The following is a 22,926-nucleotide window of genomic DNA, read 5'->3' as shown; positions in this document are numbered from 1 at the left end:
AAATCTCTTGGTACATATAAGTTTTGAAGAAGTAAATACAATTTGATGCAAGTACAAAAATCCTATTTGTGTAGGATTGAATGGAAGTGGTATTCTCAATGTTGGCACCATGGAGGGGGCTTAGTGGGTCGGTTTGGGTTTGTTAAACCTGAAACCCAACCCGACCCAAGACCCATGATCTCTAAACCAGTCCCAATTTAATTGGGTTTGAATTATTTTGTACATTTCTTTTATGAATTCATTCTTTACCCTGATGTGAGTCATGTGCATCTCATGAATTTTCTTACTACTTGGGGTGAATTTAAAAGAGCCCAAAATAAATAGTTTCACACCTTCTCCTTTCTTCTTGGAGGCAAGTAGTGGGATCACTTGATGTGATACTGTATCACCCGTGTTTCTTTGTGGGTCCCATCAATGGACAACCCAACAGAGAAGCATTTAACAACCTCCAAATGGGGGGTGCCGGTGGGGACAAAAATTAAAATGGGAATTAATATATTCACCCCCATTTCTTCCCCAGGCCACCCCTCAATGTGCATTTACGACTCCTCTTTTTATTCTACGAGGGGGTGGCCCGGGAGAAAAAAGGACACGAAGTATAATTTTCCTCGCCTTAATTAATTGAACCTAAAGCGTTATCAGTATTCAAATTCTTGGCTCTAAACTCCACCTATCATCAGTAGTTTCAGGGTATTTTCGTCATATTTTGAATTCTCAAAAAACCTTTTTGCATTTGTCACCCCTCAGGCCCTCACCCCTCTCTCTCTCGATCTATCTTCCCCTTTACTCTTTCCCCTTTACAGACGAGAGAGAGAGAGAGAGAGAGAGAGAGAGAGAGAGAGAGAGAATGGCCGGAGGTGGGTACGTAGGCATCCTGGTTTCAGATCCATGGCTCCAAAACCAGTTCACCCAAGTAGAACTTCGAAGCTTAAATTCCCATGTAAGCATTTTTCCCATCTCTTTATTTATATAGTGATTTTTTTTTATTAAATACGCGACAGAGTATTGTAAGTGGTAGAATGGCCTTGATTTCATGATGATCCACCAATTTGTGACTAATTGAAATTATATATCCTCCTCTTCTTCTTCCCCATCTCTGTCATTTTTTAATTAAATACGCTACAGAGTATTGTAAGTAGCAGAATGACCTTGATGTCTTGATCCACTGAGATTCATCCCTATGTCGCATCGATTTGTGATTGATTGAAATTAAAAAAATATATAGTTTTGTTTTTAACGGAGAGGAGTTCTTTCTACAGTTCCAGTCTATGAGGAGGGAGAACAAGCGTGTTACTCTTGGTGACTTGCCTTCGAGGATGTCGAAACTCAAAATTGTCGGAGAGAATCTGACTGAGGAAGAGAGGGCTTCTTTCCTTCTCCGTTCTTATCAAAACATGGAAGAAGAAGTTGATTTCGAAGTCTTTCTTCGGGTGAGTTTGATCTGGATCAAACCTAGTTTCTTATTAACATCTGAAATTTCGGTGATTTATTCGATTGATACTATGGTCATTGTGGCTAAGAGCTTGTTTGATACTTTGATTGGGCTGAATATGCCCTTTTTTAAAATTTATGTATGAATCTTTTAGCAGGTTTATTTTAATTTTGGTTAATTTAGAAGGATATGATCATAAATTGAAGGTCTCTCTAAATTAAATTTTTGAATAGGGCTGGTTCAAATTATCTTTTTCCGTGTGTAAAAAAGTAGGAAATTTTAAAAATATTTTTCCAAAAAATCCAGCAATCCAAACAGGGCCTTAAGGATTTTGTTTTCTACGTGTATGATAACTCTTGGACGTTTTGAACAATTTTACACATTCTCTTTCTTTGTTTTACTGTTTTTTGTAAAAACCGTAGATCAAAATGGTGAATTCTATCTGGGTTTTGGGTTTTGCTATTTCCCTTCTACCGCACCAGACATTGTGGTTAGAAGTGTGTTTAATTGGACTGAACATGCTCTTCTTTTCGATTTCTGTGTAAATTTTGTCGCAGGTTTATTTGAATTTGCAAGTGCACGCGAATGCCAGAACTGATGGTGGTCCGAAGAACTCGTCTGCATTTCTCAAAGCTGCTACAACCACATTGCTTCACACCATTAGCGAATCTGAGAAGACGTCATATGTTGCACATATCAACAACTACCTTGGAGGAGATGAATTCCTTAAGAAATACCTTCCCATAGATCCTTTGACGAATGATCTATTTGAGATTGCGAAGGATGGGGTTCTTTTATGGTGATTTTCTGTTAAATTTGGTGGCGATAATTACTACTACAATAACAAATATTATTTTCCGGATGTATTAATTTGAAGATTTTCTCTATTGATGCAGTAAGCTTATCAATGTGGCAGTACCAGGGACAATTGATGAACGGGCAATCAATACTAAGCGACTGCTAAACCCGTGGGAAAGGAATGAAAACCACACACTCTGCCTTAACTCTGCGAAGGCTATTGGATGTACTGTAGTCAATATTGGAACACAAGACCTTATCGAAGGGAGGGTAAAGTCTAGTACACACCATTTATGTCAATCTATAATATAACTGGGCCTAATCTTTTCAAACTCTTGATATCATGATGTTTGTGAGAGACTGAAGTTATAGTGACATTGCGAACATTATCATTCAAAAAAAAAAATAGTGATGTTTTTTCTAGATTGGAATTTGTTTAAATTTTTTTTTTAGATGTTAAGAGTATATTCTTGTACCCATGCACATTTTCTGCATAGTTTCAGCTCTTCACTTGCATTTATTCAACGCGGATAATATCATATTTATCTCAAATCTTATTTTTTGGGGCGTAACCGATCTCTGTGTAATTTACCATAAATCTATCAGTACAACTAATCAGGCATAGCCTTAAAAGTCTTTTGCTTCATGAGCTGAAAATGCACAAATATTTTTCTTCTCGATGACCAATATAGGTTGACTTTGGATGCAACTTTTTGATAAGTACAGAATTCCTTTCATTTGGTTGAAAGGATTGATTCCCCCATTACTTCAGTTATGTGTTCTCTGGGACAAATACTAATAAATAGTCTAGGGTTTGTTGGATGTTCAACAATGCTAATGTAATAAGTAATAACTGTATTTCATGACATCTTGAGATTTTGTTTACACTATAACATTTGTTTTTTTTTTCTTAATTTGAATTTTAGCAACATAATGGTGATCCAGATATAGGCTTCAGCTGGAGCTGTTGTTGGACTGTTGTGCTAAGAATAGATTAGTTTGTCATCTTCTTGTTTCGTGTCTATTAGTTTTATGTTGACTACACTATTACTCTTGTCAGCTCAATGACTGATATCTTATTGAATCTCATTTTCAGCCTCATCTTTTGCTTGGGTTGATATCTCAAATTATTAAGGTACGTTTTTATGGCCTTCCTAACAGCTCTTCGATTATGTATTTGGCTCGTAAATATCACAAATGACAACATGTGAACACTAGAATTTTATCTAGCCATCAAGAGTCCATGACTTGAGGGCATGAATTGGGAGCCACATAATTTTTCAATATAGTTCTATAGCAACATGGAGTGTAACCATTATGATCTATGTTTGATGATGTTAATCCTAGATACAATTGCTGGCGGACCTCAACTTGAAGAAAACACCTCAGTTGGTAGAGTTAGTTGATGATAGTAAGGTGAAGACTATCCCTTTCTTGATTGTGATTTTATTTGTCTTCAAAATATTTTCATTTTTCTCTCTTCCAATAATTGCAAATAGTTGCACAATTGAGTACTTTGTTATGGTTTGATATTCAGGATGTTGAGGAGCTAATGAGTCTACCACCAGAGAAAATCTTACTAAGGTGGATGAACTTTCAGCTGAAGAAAGCAGGGTACAAGAAAACCATAACAAATTTCTCTTCAGATGTAAAGGTAGGTAAAATGTGGGTTTGATTAAATTATTGAAGCATTTTCATTTTATCATATTATGTTTGGAATTTATATTTTATTTCTTTTCTTATCATCTTGAACTAGTATATTGTCATGTAGTGAAACTATGCCAGCTAAGGAAGTGTTGGATTAAACTGTACGTATTCAATTCTTTTATGTTTGCTAATGAGTTGGACAAAGGTATGAAACCTTGAACTTGATTGACTTGATGAGCTGTCCAAGTTGGTAAAACATGCTTTGGTCATGTAAAAAGAATTGAGGATTTTGTAAGATTTGATTGAGTCTTTATTACTGGTTGAGTGATCTGATTCTATTGAGTTTGAAGTTGACTCTTCAGGCTTCTGAACTCTGGATCTATCAGCGTCTTACTCAGTGCACTTTTTGAAAACTCCCCAAGCCAATCATTGACTCGTCTAAGTTGACTTGGTTTTACCTTGATCGAGTTCTTGTCTGAGTCCGAGTTTTTCCCTATAAAGTCAATCAAAAACTCCTTCGAATCGTCCTAGTTGATGAAAATTTGACTACATCAAACATTTACTTGCCCGAGTTGATTTTTACCTTGGTTGAGTTCTGTCCGAGTTCAAGTTTTTCAAGTTTGTGTGGAGTTTGATCTTGAGGTGCTTTGATATAAAGTGGTTTTCCCAGCTTTTTTGATTGACCTTTTTAGCAATTAGATAAACTCGTCCTTTGGGGGTAAATATATCCATGGTTAGAGGATAGCCTCAAAGATTAAGAGTAAATAAAATAAATACCTCCCCAATACTATTTAATTCCCATAATATGCCTCTTGCATGGGCATTGGAGCATTATTGTTCCATGGGACTTGTTATATAGCTTTTTTCAGTGCAAAGCTGAAGGACAGTAGGCGTTGATAGTCTACATACTATGTTGAGTTTTTTACCATTGTTCAGGCTCATAGTTATTGGAGGCATTATTTGATTTCACGGGAATTCATTTTATTTTCGGATCATGAGGCCCTAGAGCACGTTAACCTAAAACACAAAATGAGTAGTTGACATGATAGACGTGTGGGGTTATATAAAGGATTTTACCTTCTTCATTCATCATAAGGCAGGAAGTTAGAACATAGTGGCTGATGCTTTTAGTAGAATAGTCGTTATTTACCTCTATTTATGCCAAAGGTATCATGTTTTACATGATATTAGAGTTACATTCAGAGGATGTGGATCATTCTATAATCTAGGCTCAATGTAGGGCTGCAACTCAGGTCGGGTGGGTCGGGTTTTCCAGAACCCCCTACCCTACCTGAGAAGTTATCTCGGGCCGGGTTTTTTTTTTTAAAACCCGAGATTCCTAAACCCGACCCTGCTCGAGATAGTTTTTCATGTTGGGTCGGGTAGGACACGGTTTTTCTACTTCATACATGCAACATAAGTACGGATTTCTTGACCCTTGTTCTCTTTAATCTCTTTTATGTTATATCTGCCGACCAAGTGCCTACCCTTGTAAATTGTAATATTGACTAATAATTCACTTTAATCTCAATTTATTCTGCCTACCCGTCCACTAGCTTGTAAATTGTAACTGTGATTTCAGTTTGGGAGAGCAACAGTACATGGTGCATTGGTAAATGGTAATTAAGTACCATGGGCAAAGAATTTTAGTTGAAAATTAAGTACCATGGGTTTGACAGATTCGATTACAAGATCCCCTACAAAATCAATGAAGCCCATCTCAATCTTTAAGATCTTTCCTTACTACTCTTTTCTATTAGATAAATACTCATATCCATCATCATCGTCAGCAAGTAAGCACACCTTCCTAGGATCGGAGGAATTTTAGAGGAAACCTATGATTTGGCCGACACTTCGAATTTATTGCCGACTCACGTGTCCGACACGACACGCGTGTCCACACGTGTTGACACTCCTTTGGACACTTTTACTTGTATTACTGGAAGTGTTAGACTTAATGTGGGTGTGTGGACATGTTTTTGTACCATGTCAAGTGTGACATTCTGTTTTTTATTGAATATTGTGTTTACCTCATTTAGAGAACTCATATCCATGTCGAAACTGGACACACGAATGACGAATCCGTATCCACAAATCATTATTACCTATGATCTGTGGACACGGATATGAGTGTCGTGTGTCGACACGGACACAGAGTGTTGGACACGGCAAACTCTCAAAATTTAGAAACGGGGACACGGCTAAAATAGAAAGTACATATAATCATGTTTTGTGGATATAGATTTGTGTGCCGGGTTTCGATAAGGATATGAGGTATCTGACATGGAATCCCCTAAAAATCTAGAAATAGTGGCACTCTATACACGTACATACATACAAAGTTACTGACACTTCTAGCAGTACACTTAGAAGTGTCTAAAGGAGTGTCGACACGTGTGTCGGCAATAAATTCAAAGTGTCCACCAAATCATAGATTATTACATATAGTTTCTATTTTAGCCGTGTCCCCGTTTCTAAAGTTTGGGGGTTTGCCGTGTCCAACACTCCGTGTCCTTGTCGACACGCGACACTCGTGCCGGTGTCCACAAGTCATAGGAGGAAACACAATTCTAGCTAATTGAATTATATCCTATTGGTTGATTGTTACAAGTCATCTTTTTTCTATTTTCTTTCCATTCATTACACAAAAATTGGAGTTGCAACTCAGGTCAGGCAGGTCGGGTTTTGGAAAACCCGACCCTACCCTACAATCTATCTTGGGTCGGGCCGGGTCGTTTTTTTTTAATAAAAAACCAGAGATTCCTAAACCCGGCCCATGATTTTTTCGTATCGGGTCGATGCGGGTCGGGTAAAACCCGACCCAAGTTGAAACCCTAGCTCAATGTTAGCATGGGGAAGTTGATAATTATATGGTGCAAACTACGTATCTCTTCAACGGAATTAAGTTATGATTGTGACTAATTCTTTGAGAAAGAGCATTATTTCTTAGTTACATGGACGGGGGCTAGTTGGACACTTTGGTAGGGACAAAGCGATTGCCTTGGTAGAAGAGAAGTATTATTGGCCAAAGATGCACAGGGACACCATCCGATTGGTGGAGACGTGTCATATTGCCAAATAGGTAATTATCAGAGCCCGAGTACTAGGTTTTACACTCCATTGCCAGTCCCATAGGCTCTATGTGGTAGTGTTGGCATAGACATGTCTTAGGTCTGCCAGGAACACAATTTGGTGCTGACCTTTTTATATTGCTGATTGGTTCTCTATGATGGTTCATTTTGTTGTATGTAAGAACACAATAGATGCTTTGGATGTAGCCAACCTGTCCAACCTGTCTATTTAATGGAAGTGGTGAAGTTTGCATGGGTTGCAAAAGACAATCACCTCATATGGGGACACAAATTTTCTTAGTCACCTTTGGAGAAATTTGTGTAGGATGGGCACACAACTGCAGTGTAACAATGCATATGACCTTCAGAGGGACGAACATGATGAGGTGGTAAATTGTAGCCTTGGTAATCTTCTCTGAAGCATTGTTGGCAGCCAAAAGTGACAATGGTAAGTGTGAAGGCCATCCACAAAGTTTCCGAGTCACATTCAGTTTTTTTGTGCCGGACGTGTGAACCATCACCACTTGGTATATAAAGGAATTTGTGTTCCTTTTGTTTCTTTTCCTCTAGTACCCAAGATGCAATATTACTTGTGCATAAATCCTTGCCAAGATAAAGAAATAACGTATAGGAATTAAGCAACATAGCACTGGAAAGGGATATAGCACCTTCCCAAGACAAAAGAAATGAGGCGGATGGGATGTCCACAAGAGTATACTTAAACTTTCTGCCAAAAATTTAGATTGCTAAGAAATTAGAGTCTCAGTGGACTGAGTAATCCAGGTCAAGTGGTTGTGATTTATACTGTTGAGTGTTTATTTTAGTAGAACCAGCTATCTGATTTTCTGTAGATTGCACTATATCTGTGGTTGTTCTTCTCTTGCTTTGTTCTTTCTGATTCTAAATATTTGTGGCACATTGGTTGAGTGTTCAAAACTGTTTTAGACATTGCAGGTTCTTTTTTCTTTGGGTATTTTATGCCTCACCTGGACAAGTTCAACAGTTTTATGTGGTCTCATTATCTCTTTTTTAACATTCTAAAATATGACTCTCATTCTCATATTGGTTGATCCAGACCAAAAAATTGTAGTACTGTTCTTTTTGTACATGTGTCTATTGGCCTGAGATATGGAACTCCTCCTCTCTCAACTTTAACCTTTGACCAGGAGATATCTTGGATGTGTAATAAATTGATCCCAAGATACAGTGCTAATATCTTATAGTGCTAATTGTTGCCATTGCAGGATGGAGAGGCTTACGCTTGCCTACTAAATGTTCTTGCACCGGAACACCGTAGCCTGGATGTGATGTCTATAAAGAATCTTCTAGAAAGAGCAAAATTAATCCTTGAACATGCAGATAGGATGGGTTGCAAAAGATATTTAACCCCGAAAGATATCGTGGAAGGTTCACCAAATCTCAACCTTGCTTTTGTTGCACATATTTTCCAGCACAGGTGAGAATAACAGTGCAGCACTGGGAAACACATTTTCTTTCACTCGATCAAGTAAACCATCTTTTTTACTGTAGAAACTTTATCTGTATCAACCTAATGCCCTTTGTACCATGTATTACGCTAGCACATAGTTAGTCGATCGGTGTATCTATTTGCTCATGTAAGCTTTAACTGCACCATTATATGTTTAATTTAAGGCAGTGTGTCACGCTCTGACCCCAGTGTGTAGATATTGTCCGGTTCTAGGTCTTACCCTCCTTGGTTTTGTTTTCCAGCGGCACTAATCGTGCCCGACCCACTCCACGGGGCCCGCCCCTTGGAGATGCTAAAAACACGTCTACACAGGGAGAGGGAGAGTTCACATATATAGCCCAAGAACTTTCTCTCCCTTTCCGATGTGGGATCTTACAATCCACCCTACTTAGGGCCCAACGTCCTTACTGGCACACCGTACTGCGGGAGGTATGGCTCTGATACCATTCCGTCACACCCCTACCTCATTGTGTAGATATTGTCCGGTTCTGGGTCCTACCCTTCCCAGTTTTTCTTCCAGCAGCACTAACCGTGCCCGACCCACTCCGTGGGGCCCGCCCCTTGGAGATGCTGAAAACATGTCTACATAGGGAGAGGGATAATTCACATATATAGCCCATGAACTTTCTCTCCCTTTCCGATGTGGGATCTTACACAACGCGTCTTATTAAGTTAGTGGAACATTCTGGGTGGTGACTTTATTTGTGCATTTTGGCAATACATTTAATGAAGGTCTGTCACAATGAGGACACCTTCTCACATGAAGAGGTTGACGGGCTAATTTGGCTTATTTACAGAAAGTTATCTTGGGTTGTGCATCTCAACTAGCGGATGTGGATATTGCATTTATTTCCTGGCTTGGGTAATGCAGGTGCATCTATGCCATTTGTGAAACTACCAGTTACTCCAAAGTCCAAAAGCTTAAGCTGTTGGAGAAGGCGTTATTTAATTCTTTTATACTTTTAAGTTTTAACACTCCCCATCACGTGTGGCCCCTCTTTTTAGGTATGGCTTACACGTGGCACATGTGACCCCTCTTTTTGGGTCTGGTCATTGCATGTGGATTTTTGCTATCAAAGAGGTTTGAGCCCAGGCATTTGCTCTGATACCATGTGAAACTACTAGTTACTCCAAAAGCTTAAGTTGTTAGAGAAGACATTATTTAATTCTTTTATACTTTAACACATTTAATAAAGTGAAAATTCTAATTCTAGTTTTCTGCCATCAATGTAGAAAAAAAGAAAAAAGAAAACTCTAGTTCTACCTATTAGGGTGCCTCTCTCTTAAATAAGTTATGTCGGGACACAATAACGTGTTCATCTCTTTAAGTTCCACTCCCATATTCTAGTTGGAATCCCATATTTACCAACATTCAAATCCTCTGTCTGGCCAAATCTCTACAAGGCTTCAAGCAAAAGGTTTGGGCATATTACACATTTTGTTCTTTAATTTGCAGTTCATCCTAAATTAAATCAGAAAATTAATTTTCATATTTGATGTGAATACTTGTTTATTTATTGATGTAATATTTACCAAGGCCTCAAAGGGGATAATTACAATTCAGATAATCAAGTGAGCATTCTAATACTAGTTATTGGGGTGACATTGCTTGTTGGTTGTTAACCATTCATGAGGTCCTATAGTTGAATGGGGTCTAATCTCATTTTTCTGGGCCAATGAATAAGTCCATGTTGATCTATGGAAATAACGAGTCCCATGGTCCATAACCATTATTGGAGCTGCACTCTGGACCTTGCCACTGGCTTGCAAATGCTCGTGTTGACATTTATCTTTCGAGAGTGTTGGTTCTATGGGATATGATTAGTAAATAAGTTTGCAAGGACACCATAAATTTCCTACTTGTGTTAGGACTTAGGAGTAATCCTTCTTGCGAGGTAACTGTTATTTGTGTTTCAATCTGCACACATTATTTTGACTGTCTGAATCAACAGACTAAGAGGATATAGTAATTAGGAATTTGACAATTATATTCCATGCAAAACCCTATCTGGATATACCACAAGTGTGTTTCATTTTGCATTTATTCGTCAACTTGAATAATGCAACCTATATTAGTTATGACTATCAGGCAGACATTTCCAATAAAGATGTTTTCTTTTTATTGGTTTTAAGTTTACATTTAGACTTACTCGTTGTTTAAATCAACAGTAAATGACTTTTCTTTGCATGAAAGTTTTTTCTCTTGATTTTTGGGTTCCTAATATTCTAGTTAAATTCAATTAATCTGTAAAACTATCTTAGATTGCTAATGACTTTAAAAAACTAGATTTGGAGCATGGGATACCTGTAAATTATCTTGTTCTTTTTAAGTTGTTATGATTCTTCTTCATATCATCTGCCTTCTATTTGCATAAGTTGTTTGTAGACCATTTTGTTATTGTTATTCAGACGTTGAATGACCTTGAATCACATACATGCACACACTGAAATGTTAATAAACAAATAAAGTGATAAATGCATATTTTTTTTGTGATTGTAGTGTTCTGTGACCTTTTTTGCAGAAACAATGTACAATCGTTAAATACACAAAAAATATACGTCCCTAGAATGGGTGAACTAGAAGTTGCTCAGGATCAACATTAAATGATTCACTGGTTCTTTGTTGTCCCCAAAGCATGAACCCACAATTGTTTGTTGAGCTCGTCGATTGGTTTATCTTGTTTAGTTATTCGTTTTTACCACATTTATTACTTACTTTTTTTTTGGTTGAATGTGGACTGTTGTATTTTCTTACTCTTTTTTTTAGAGTGAATTGTTGTATTTTTATGCTAATTAATATAATTTGCCCCCTACAGGAATGGGCTATCATCACAGACCAAACAAATTTCTTTTCTTGAAGGGGTGTCAGATGATGCAAAAGTCTCTAGGGAAGAGCGAGCATTTAGACTATGGATCAATAGTCTTGGAAATTCAACATATATTGATAATGTCTTTGAAGATCTTAGAAACGGGTGAGCTAGTAATCTTATCATGTTATTGATTTGGCCCTATTCGTTTGAGATTGTGCCAACCGATAGCCCCAAACCTATTATTGGACCCAAAATTAAACGTGATTTTGAGTCCAATAATCGGTTTAGGGCTTACAATCGGTTGTCACAATCTCAAACAAACAGGGCCTTTATGTTACTGTTTCTGATTATTCCCAATTGAAATGTCTATACCGTGCAGATGGGTTCTTTTAGAGGCCCTGGACAAGGTTTCACCAGGGATAGTCAATTGGAAGATTGCCACCAAGCCTCCAATTAAAATGCCATTCAGAAAGGTGGAAAACTGCAACCAAGTTGTAAAGATTGGGAAGCAATTGAAGTTTTCCCTAGTTAATGTTGCTGGCAATGATATTGTGCAAGGAAATAAGAAACTCATACTGGGTATGTCTCTTACCATATTGACCATAACTTTTATGTCGACTTAAATCTTCATGGTCTTATTTGGAATTCTAAGATTAACATTTTGTGTTTGTTGTTAAAGATGGCATTAGAAGTTATGTAGATGGAAACATTTTGTTTGTGATGCTTAATGAAAAGCTTCATTCTTCTCATTCGACGAAAAAATTGGTCATTATGTTCCAGCTTATTTGTGGCAATTGATGCGGTACAACATCCTCCAACTTTTGAAGAACTTAAGATTTCATTCCCATGGAAAGGAGATCGTAGATGCGGATATTTTGAATTGGGCTAATGCGAAAGTGAAAAGTGTGGGAAGACATTCTCATATTGGCAGTTTCAAGGTATAGTTCATAACACTTAGCTTGTAAAGTGTCAGAAGGAACATTGTGCAGCTCACCTTATAACTGAGGCTTGATCCTAACATTTCAAGGTGCACCTTTAACACCAGATCATTTTGAGAGACATCTAAGGCATAGTTGAGGCACACTTAATGTCTCATTATACATGAGGCTTAAGCCCAAGCTTGTCTAATTGTTGACGCAGTAGGTGATTGATTTCCTAATGCCTCAATGATGACCTCCTGCGTCCAAATAATTGCTTCAATATGCATGTATATATACGCATATAGTGTCTGTATATATATACATACATATATGCCTATATATTTTCACATATATCTATATATCTATCTATCTATCTATCTATCTCTCTCTCTCTCTCTCTATATATATATATATATATATATATATATATATATCAACATGCCAGAAAAGCAATAATGCCACACTCTAGTTTGTAGCTGGGTGATATCTCAAGCAGTCTGGGGTGGTAATAGATGCCCATCCGGTTATCGATAATTTAAAATACTTTAGAAAAGGATGGATGACCGAATAGTATCTTTTTTCAAAGTCCTTGTCCTTCTTCATCCGCCATGTGTATCCCAACCCTTTAGTCAACGACCCAAGATAACCATCAAGACCCTCTGCAGCGCTTAAGAGGCAACCCATCGACTCCTTTCTCAGTCCCGCTGCAACAGCACCCATAGGCTTCTGTAGATATCATCATATTCAAAGTTATTGCCATGAAAACAGATTGTTGGGAGATGGTCTTCTGCTTCAAATCTCACGTGTGAGAAAACCTAGATATGGAATAGAGATCACAATGTTATAGCAAATATTAGCCTCAGTGAACTCAGTTTTATTTATCTTAAGTTTTCTGTTTTGCGTCTTCATTTTGTGTGTGTGTGTGTGTGTGTGTGTGTGTGTCTATATATATATATATAATATCATAGTTTTAAATTTCGGCCGAAATCCTAAATTTCGGCCAAAAGATTTCGGTATTGGTTTGGACTGAAACCAAAAGTAAATTGAATCAGAAAATACAGGATTTCACCGAATTTTTAGTTGAAATCGTTTTTCACCCTTATTTTAAAAATTCCCACCAAAATGTTAAAGATTTCCACTGAAATTTAAAAAATTACCAACGGAATTACTGAAATTTCCACTGAAATCGCCGAAATTTCCTCCAAAATTTTGTACATTTCGGTGGAAATTAAAAAAAAACAAAATTTTATTCAACGTTTTACATGATTTTGACCAAAATTTCCACCGAAACCAACATTTAAATCCTTGAAAATATAGAACCGAATATATAACAGTGAACAAACAGCTACATTGAGAGCCCATAAAACCATCTCCATGGAAGCTTACAGTAAAACAACAGAAATCCAGTCACAAGATTTAAATGATTAGAAATTTGCAAGAAATTTAAGAGACTAGAGAAAACCATGTCAGACATCGAGAATACATGAAACTTGTAAAAACACCTCCATGAAGGCCTATGGTTATATCTTATATGTAAACCAGAAAAAGCACAATTGAAGAAAGATGTTTTATAGGAATAGGGAATATGGAAAGATTAAAAAAAAACCCCACCCGTAAAACCCCTCTTCTCTTACCCACCTCACTTCACATATGTCTTCATATCGGCCTCAGCAAATCTTAAAGCCCCTCGTCTCCTACAGTCCTACCCCTCCCACTATGGTCCAATCAAATTGTACCATATGAGAATTCCTATCCATAGCTGATGTGGGTGTGTTAGCGATGCAAGTACCATAAGCAATCGCCTCACTGTTCTTAAAAACACGGATGCGGGTCAAAATGTGGCCAAGCAAAATCCTTGTTGACTCAATGCGGATGCGGCCAAGAACGTGGTTGACGCGGTTGTGTACTCTGTTGACGTGGTCAAAACTCAAGAGAGTCCAAGGAGTTTTTGTTTACTTTGTAGAGAAAAATGCGGAATGTGGCCAAGGGAAAAGGGAGTCGACTCGGGGGAGTCCCCGATGACACAGGGGAGTTTTAAAACTATGTTGCCACCAAAGAGGAGGTGACAATAGAGAGATGTTGCTATAGGAGATTTGGGTGGTGCCGATGAGGTTGCGGTCGGCGAAAACGTTGACGAGTAGGGGTGTGGCAGTGGACACAGTGGTTGACATGGTGGAATCCATGGCCAAGGGACTCCGTAGCGCACTTTTGGTAGGCACTGGGCAGAATTGTACCATGGAATCCCCTCAAAACAGAGAACTAGAAGCTCTGAGAACCAGAAAACATGTCTCTCTTTCTTTCCTTTTTTCCTGGCTGTGGCAACTGATAGCTCCCCAGCCCTTCAGAAGGCACAAAACGAAAACTAACATCATGCTGTTATTGAGAGTAGTTTGAGCCACTATCTCCCTTATTTAAGGTGAAAGTGATCATTTCAGGTGGCACTTAGTAGCAAGGTTGCCAAGGCGGGAATCGAAAGCGGGATTCGATTCGGGATTCGAAAGCGGGAATCGAAGGCTCCTGGGATGGTGGGAAGCGGGAATCGTGGGTTTGCCAGAGAGTCGACGGGGATTCGCGGGGGATTCGTCGGGGAATCGCTGAGAGTCGTGGGGAGTTGGGATTCGCTGGGGATTCGTAGGGAATCGCCTGGGAATCGGGGTTCCTATAAAGTGGGAATCGGGGTTTCCCAAAATTGGGAATCGGGATTCCCAAAATTGGGAATCGGGGTTCCCAAAATTGGGAATCGGGGTTCCCCAGAATCGGGGATTCGAATCGAATCACGATTCGGATTCGCGATTCGCGAATCCCCAACTCTGGGTACGAATCCTGCTTCCTTGCTTAGTAGTTACCTTATCTTAGGTCTTGAAGGCAGTAATTCCCAAGGGCAAAGAACCTACCCTGGCTGCATTTGACAAGAAATCTTATGACTGCCTTGTCACCCTAATGCCAATTCGACAAGGTAAACAACCAAAGGATAGGTGCTTCTAGCCTTAAATTTTTTTCTGGGTTGAGTGAATAAGGATTGGGTTTTGTTTTTATTTCTTTATATCATTGGGTAAATCTAACCTACTTCGATTCCATGACTGAAAGAGGAACCAGTTATACTTTAGGACACAAATCTTCCTGATTTCTCAATACTGTGGTTTGGTTAGTATTGTGACATGGAGAAGTTCTCGTTCTGTTTATACACCTTCTGTTTTTTTCCTTCAAAATGGGAACGAACTAGCTATTTCTCTCAGTTTTTATGTACAACAAACATGTGGGCCACACAGATTAACAAAACAAGATGATAGATCTATTATCTATTTTGTGATTATTGAGATGGCCAGAATAGGCCCTAAATTGACCGTTTTGCATGTTCCGTATTTTCTTGTATTTATTTATGTCATCTTTCTTAGTTTTTCACTAGTCTTCCCTTGAAAGTTGTGGTTCACACACTTCATAAGCCAAATTGTCTTTGTGCTTGTCCTCTTTCTTGAATTCCTTCGTAGTTCGTCTTGGAAGCTTACATTCTTGAAGTTCTACTCTTCTGTTATTATTACTAAAGTAAAAATTGATGATCATTTAGGATCCTGGTTTTTAACATGTGCCTATGTTTTATGGAGGTTTCAGCTTATGTGTTCTGATCATTTTCAAATTACAGGATAGGAGTGTTTCTGATGGTGTTTTCTTCCTTGAGCTGCTCAGTGCAGTGGAGCCTAGAGTTGTGAACTGGAGCCTTGTCACAAAAGGAGAAAGTGGTAATTTCTATAACGATGTATCTAAATGGGAAAGCAATATTTTTCTTTAATCAACTCTAGTTTTTGTAGTTTGTATATTATGATGCTCAAAGATTTTTTATCCAGAATTGTGAAAATGATATATTAGTTTATCCATGGCATAATATAATTGCATGCCGGGTCTCCAAGGAATATATTCTTAGAACAAAGCCTTGACCTGATACTTAGTCACAAATAACTGAGTTAGACATGCCAAAATTATGAAGAACAGGCTAAGCTCTTCCAAGATTATCGTTTTTTAATGGTACCCAAAACTATCATTTATAGTAACTTTTTTAAAAAGGATAATGGTTTTTATTAGGCAAGACAAACATGTAGCCATTTCTAATAGAACTGCTAAACTCTTGTAATAGGTTGAGAAACAACCAGTTACTCCAAAAGCTTAAGCTATTGGAGAAGGCATTATTTAATTGTCTAAACTTTAACACTCTCCCTTATGTGTTGGCCAACAGGTGGCACATGTTGCACCTCTTTTAGGGGTGCAACTTGGGTTGGGTTGGGTTGAGGCCAACCTGACCCGACCCGAGGAACCCTTTTTCCACCCCGAACCTGACCCAACCCGATTTCCAACCCAACGAGGTTTAACCTGACCCAACCCAAGTTCAACCCGACCCAAGCCTAGAAAAAAATTTCACAAAAAATGTCGGGTTGAACTCGGGTCGGGTTGCCCAAACCCTCAAGTTGAACCCGACCCGGGTTGGGAAAACCCAACCCGAACCCAAACTCAGCTCAACCTGACCTGACTTTTTTTTTTGGGTTGAACCCGACAGGTTCGGGTTGCACCCCTACACTCTTTTGGGTTTGGCCATTGCATGCGGATTTTTGCCATGAAGGAGATTTTGAACTCAGGACCTTTTGCTCTGATACCATGTGAAACAACCAGTTACTCCAAAAGCTTAAGTTGTTGATGAAGGCATTATTTAATCTTTTAGAGTTTAACAGGTACCTTTTTTCGTAGTTTTCCATTCTCTTCCTTTTCTACATCTTCATCCTCAACCCTAACTGACCGAACCCTTCTTCCTCTTTTTTCTTTGATTTTCTTTATCAAACTTAACCCTAATCCTATTACCTCAACCCTAACCTAATCTTAGCCCTAACCTAACCGCCCCCTTCAATTTTTCCCTAACCCTGGCTGGCGGCACCAAATCTTGGGTTTTCTCATCCCTACTCCATACCACACCTAGTCTCCAACCTACACCCATTATCACTACCCTCCAACACTCCTCTTCATTTCCACCCATCTTTTGGACCCAATACCCTAACTCTAACCTTAGACTACCCCTCCACATCCTTTCTATATCTTCTTTGTGTTGAAATCATATCCTTTACTCAAGTTCTAATTGAAATCAGTCCCTCATATTCCTTTATTTATGATCTAAACTAGTTTTTTAATTCTCGTTCATCTCGGTGTTGGTTCTGGGACATTGATTAGTGATCCTTTTTTAATTTTCATCATATTCTTAGTGTTTATTCGATTTCTGGCTTGTCTCGGAGCCAACTATTGATGTCTTCGCACACATATGTCATCGGCTTTGTTGATGGATGGTTTGCTACATGTGTTGTAGCCTCTTGTTGCTGATTGTTGTTGGACCTGTGGTAGTGCTTGGTTGTTGGTGACTGTCTTGGTGGTTGGTTTATGTGTTGAAGGCTGTTTATGCATATTGTTGGTTGATTATTGGTGGTAGGTTGATTATTGGTGGTTGGTTGATTATTGTTGGTGCTATTGTGGTTATTGACTTGTTTGTTGGGTGGCTTGTTGGAGGTTCTTATTGGTTCCGTTGTTGTTAGTAGTCTTGTTGGTTGTTTGATTGGTGTTTGTGGTGCATTTGTTTTGGATTCTGTGGAGCGATCATCTCAGCAACCTGCTGCCCTCAAGATTGATGACGTCCTCTCTTCGTCGTACATTGCTCCTTCTAATTATTCACATGTGGAACCTTCACTTCAGATGACTTCCATATAGCTGGATGGGAGAAATTATCCCCAGTGGAAGATGGTTGTATACACCTACCTCCTCGGACGTGGGAAAATAAGTTTTCTTGAGCGCTCACCTCCAGCTAGCATTGATATGTCTTATGATAAGTGGCGTCAAGACGATGCTATGATCCGATCTTTTCTCTGGGGTTGTATGGAATCCTCTATTGCCACCTCCTTGATGTATCTTTAGTCCTCTAAAGAAATCTAGAAGCAGATGGTTACGATGTACTCTGGGGTGGATAATCTCACACGTATCTGTGATCGTTGTTCTGAGTGGTTTAGTCTCCAGAGAGGAGACAAGCCGGTGGGAACTCACTACAGTGATTCTCTTGCACTTTTTCAAGAACTTGATTTATTGATGCCCTTCACTGTTGATCCAGATGATCTTAAAAAGCGTTAGTAGGAGTTACGAGTTGTTCTTTTTCTAGACTCTTTGGGACTTGACTATCTCCAGCTCCGACAGCAGATTGTAAGTTATGGATCTATTCCTATGCTTGCAGATGTCTTCTCTCGAGTTCAGTGTATGAGAGTGGTTCAGCACAGTGTCCCTCTGGTGGATGGGTCTGCCCATGTGACATATGGTGGGGGTGATCGTGGTCGTTTTGGGCGTGGCCGCGATGGTGGTAGTCGTGGCTGTGGACATGGCCATGGCGGTGGCCGTGAGTCAGGGGGAGGCCGTGGACTTGGGTCCCATTATTGCACTCATTGTCGTATGGACGGCCACAATGTTGACTATTGCTATGATTTACATCAAGAATTTCGCCCCTACAGACCTGCGAATGCTTTAGCTGCCGCTTCTGACAATTCTTCCTCTGCTCCATCTCCATGTTTTACTCATGGCACCTTGGTTGTTCCTCGTGCAGAATACGATGAATTTCTGCGCCTATGGGACAAAGGGAAGCAGCTAGCTGCCATGTTTTCCCAATAAGGTAGCCCCTCATGTTTTCTCTCTGGTACTTCTTCTAGATCATGGCTCATTGATTCAGTAGCATCTCACCATATGACCGGTGATCCTAACATTCTTTCTTCTTTCTAGTTATTTCCTTCTATGGGCCATCGTACTGTTACTTTGGCCGATGGAACTACATCCCCTGTCTCCAGAGTGGGTGTAGTCTCCACATCGACGGGCCTTCAATTATCTTCTGTTCTTTCTGTCCCATCTTTTCCTATTAGCCTATTATCTGTTAGCCAGTTATGAGTTCGTTTTCTAGACTCTTTGGGACCTGACTATCTCCAGCTCCGACAACAGATTGTCAGTTCTAGATCTATTCCTACACTTGCATATGTCTTCTCTTGTTCAGCGTATGAGAGTGATTCAGCACAGTGACCCTATGGTGGATGGGTCTGCCCATGTGACATATGTTGGGGGTGATCGTGGTTGTGGGGGTAGTCATTTTGGGCGTGGCCGCAATGTGGTCGTTGAGGCTGTGGACATGGCTGTGGCGGTGGCCGTGAAGCAGAGGGAGGCCGTGGACATGAGTCCCTCTATAGCACTCACTGTCGTATGGACGGCCACAGTGTTGACTATTGCTATGATTTACATCCAGAGCTTCGTCCCTACAGACCTGTGAGTGCTTCAGTTGCCGCTTCTGACAGTTCTTCCTCTGCTCCATCTCCATTTGTGAGTCCTGACACCTTGGTTGTCCCTCGTGCGGAATACGTTGAACTTCTGCGCTTACGGGCTATGGGACAAAGGGAAGCAGCCAGTTGTCACGTTTGCCCAACAAGGTAGCCCCTCATGTTTTCTCTCTAGTACTTCTTTTGGATCATGGCTTATTGATTCAAGATCATCTCACTATATGACCGGTAATCCTAACCTTCTTTCTTCTTTCCAGTTATTTCCTTCTATGGGCCCTCGTACAATTACTTTCGTTGATGGAACTACATCTCCTGTCTTTGGGGTGGGTGTAGTCTCCACATCGACGGGTCTTCAATTATCTTCTGTTCTTTCTGTCCCATCTTTTTCTTTTAGCCAGTTAACCAAATCTCTAAATTGCTCTGTTTCCTTTTTCCCTTCTTATTGTGTTTTTCAAGATCTGAAGACTAGGATGAGGATTGGCTTGGGCCGCCCCTTTTATTAGTGAAATCTCAGATTTCTTCATCGGGCTCTTTTGTTTCAGATGAGAGTGCCCAAAGTCTACTGGGGAGATGCGGTTCTCACATCATGTTTCATAGGGAATTGTCTCCCTTCCTTTGTATTATCAGATCATATGCCATTTTCTGTGTTATATCCGTTGGGTAATCCTTTTCTTTTGGTCCCTCGCGTCCTTGGTTGTACCTACTTTGTTCAAAAGTTTGCTCTTGGCCTTGACAAGTTGGATCCCTATGTGGAAAAGTGTATCTTTCATGGTTACTCTCGTATCCAAAAAGGTTTGTAAGTGTTACAATCCTCTCTTGCGGAAAACTTTTGTTTCCATGCATGTTACCTTCTTTGAGTCTACTCCATATTTCTCAGATTCAGCCCCTGCTATTGTTGGTGAGCCCGTCCTGTCTCTTCCGCTACTGTCAGCTCCTTCAGATACCACTACTTCTCAGCAGCAGGTTTATACTCGTTGGCCACGACGGATTGTGCATCCTATTACAGAGGCATCCTCTCCACCATCCTCCTCACCAGTCTGACATCTCTTCTTTATATTCTTGTAGAGTCTTCTACTAATCTCTATGAGCCTTATTTCTGCTTCTTTAGAATGTTATAACATTCTCTACAACATGAAACTTATCTGGAACCTCTGTCCATTATGTACATCTTTACTCATACTGAAATCGTGGGCAGTAATTCTGATCCCGTGACAAGCTGAAAGATTGCTCATAATACCTTTATATAACTTGCCATTAGATGAAATGATTACTCATCCCAATGTGATTCAAGTACGTCAAAACAGTGAATTTGTTATGGACTCAATGAACATCACCCATCACTAGTGTACAATTTTATTCGCATCGGAGTTGCCTACCTTTGAAAGCGGCCCGAGCAATCCGGGATTGGAAATGGTGAGGTTGCATTTTTGTTTTGTTTTACAAGGTTATTCATTGTTTGCATAGTCACCACCGTAATGCATACCTCTTTCAGCATTTTCCTTATATTAATACAAATCATCTTCAAAGTAGCTGATCATTTTAAAGCAGATACATAGAATTAATATGAGCAAATGCCCTGCTCATAATTGCAAGTGAAATTTGACTGATCCTTTGATATCTTGTCATTTTTCAGTGACGTACAATTATTGACATTGTTTTTTCTTTTTGATTAATTGCCACAAAGTCATCTGCAAAGTAGTTTTTTCCTTTTAAGAAGATACATAAAACTAATGATGAAGAGGTGCCCTCCGAACTGCTCCGAGCAAAACTTGTTTGATTTGTTGATATCTTGTCACTAAAGTAATGACTGTAAATTTTCGGGCAATACAGATGAAGAGAAAAGGATGAATGCGACTTACATTATAAGTGTTGCAAGGAAGCTTGGGTGCTCCGTATTTTTGCTTCCAGAAGACATAACAGAGGTCATTTGGTTTTCATGTTTTTTTCTTCTCTTATTGGTCTAATTAACAACATATTTGGATCTTACCACCATCTTTTTCATCAGGTGAATCCGAAGATGATGCTTACACTTACGGCAAGCATCATGTATTGGTTCTTGAAACAGCCTCTTGAAGAGAACTCAAGTGTAGCTTCAGATAGCGAGAATGGAAGCTCGTTGGAAACTATTTCGAACTCGACCACAGATGACTCAGTTTCCGAAGCTTCCTCAGAAGAGAATGGAAACAGATAATCAGGTGATTGGCACAATATGATCCGCCCGATTTTATTCATTTCTTTCTTCTAGATCTTTCTCTTTAATATTTTGAATTACCTATTGGAAATCATACATCTAATTGTTTTAATTTTCAAAATCGCAAGACATGGACCCAAGCTGACAGTCTGGGTAGTATTGCAGTTATGGTTTCTGTTTTTCTTTCCTGTTTTTGAATGATTACAGTCCCAATATATGTTCTTGTAAATAATAACTTGAATTTGTTTCTCTTGATATATACAACAGTTTCCATGAACTGCTTGAGGTTGGGTTCTGTCTCTTTCTATATTGGAACAGAGACTGAAAGTTCATTACTTTAGCATGATTTTGGGATTTAAGTGTGAGGTGTCTGCAACTGCTTGAGGTGGGGTTCTGTTTATATTTTACAACAGAGACTGAAAATTCTTCAGTTTGGCATGATTTTGGGATCAAACGAAGTATCTGTAACTGCTTGAAGTTGGTTTTTGTCTATATATTGGAACAGAGACTGAAAATTTATTAGTTAGCATGATTTTGGGATCAAAGTCTGAGGTGTCTGCAGCTGCTTGAGGTGGGGTTCTGTTTATATATTATAACAGACTGAAAATCCATTATTTACCATGGTTTTGGGATCAAAGTCAGTATTATGTTTGTTTTGTAGAGAGCTTTTCTTTTGTGAGGAGAGGTCATGGAGGATAGTCCCATTGTTGTCATGTTTTTGTACTCCTGAACATGTGACCAAAAGATGGTCACTTTTTTGGGCCCCACAAAGGGATGCAATTCAGACCATTGATATTGTAAATTTCATGAGGTGACCAACATTGTCTTTGTCTCACGCTGAATAGAGATCCCATGTAAGATAAAGGGTGTTTATATGTAGTGAAATAAATTTTAAGATTTTTTTCCCTGAACAATTAAAATTTCAGTGTTTGTTAAACTCATTTTCCATGGATTTTTCCCAAAATCGAAAAAATTCCATTTTATTCAAGGAAAACTGCAAACCAATTAGACCATGAGATTTTTTTTCTGTGGAAAATGTTGTTTTCCATAAATTTCTTTTCCTTGAATCCCTAGAAGGTTAAAAAAAAATTCAACTGTTTAGCTTTTCTAGGAAAACTCTAAATTAGGCTTGATGGGTTAAGGGCCTAGGATCATCCCTTCAAGGTGCCAATAATGGCGTTTATCAGGACATCATTGTGTTTAGGATCAATGGATTTAATCACATTCATGTAATCATGTG

The 22,926-nt window shown here is 39.0% G+C and overlaps 1 protein-coding gene across 2 annotated transcripts; it reads left to right on the top strand.

Moving 5' to 3' along the window:
* Positions 1-733: 733 nt before the first annotated feature.
* Positions 734-22,583, top strand: LOC143847194 (fimbrin-2-like). 2 transcript variants are annotated; one of them, XM_077355934.1, is made up of 15 exons: positions 734-940; positions 1,260-1,430; positions 1,990-2,231; positions 2,329-2,500; positions 3,327-3,365; positions 3,578-3,646; positions 3,768-3,884; positions 8,193-8,404; positions 11,254-11,409; positions 11,627-11,826; positions 12,028-12,185; positions 15,808-15,904; positions 21,326-21,417; positions 21,501-21,690; positions 21,954-22,583. In XM_077355934.1, the coding sequence occupies exons 1-14, from the start codon at positions 848-850 to the stop codon at positions 21,684-21,686; spliced, it is 2,004 nt and encodes a 667-aa protein (XP_077212049.1). In that variant the 5' UTR covers positions 734-847; the 3' UTR covers positions 21,687-21,690; positions 21,954-22,583. The 2 variants fall into 2 exon arrangements, with proteins under 2 accessions (XP_077212049.1, XP_077212048.1); XM_077355933.1 differs by lacking the exon at positions 21,954-22,583 and having other exon boundaries at positions 21,501-21,941.
* Positions 22,584-22,926: the final 343 nt, after the last annotated feature.

Source organism: Tasmannia lanceolata, unplaced genomic scaffold, assembly GCF_043159265.1.
Source record: "Tasmannia lanceolata isolate RefF3 unplaced genomic scaffold, GAP_Taslan_0.1 ptg000015l, whole genome shotgun sequence".
Classification (NCBI taxonomy): Eukaryota; Viridiplantae; Streptophyta; class Magnoliopsida; order Canellales; family Winteraceae; genus Tasmannia; species Tasmannia lanceolata.
The sequence above is the reverse complement of the archived record's forward strand: the minus strand, read 5'-3'. Positions and strand labels throughout refer to the sequence as shown.

Bases quoted from the DNA above. Each gene is read 5' to 3' on its own strand.
- LOC143847194 (XM_077355934.1), top strand. From the start codon at position 848: ATGGCCGGAGGTGGGTACGTAGGCATCCTGGTTTCAGATCCATGGCTC. The intron at 2,232-2,328 runs GTGATTTTCTGT...CTATTGATGCAG, and splicing joins AAGGATGGGGTTCTTTTATG to TAAGCTTATCAATGTGGCAG. The intron at 12,186-15,807 runs GTATAGTTCATA...TTCAAATTACAG, and splicing joins CTCATATTGGCAGTTTCAAG to GATAGGAGTGTTTCTGATGG.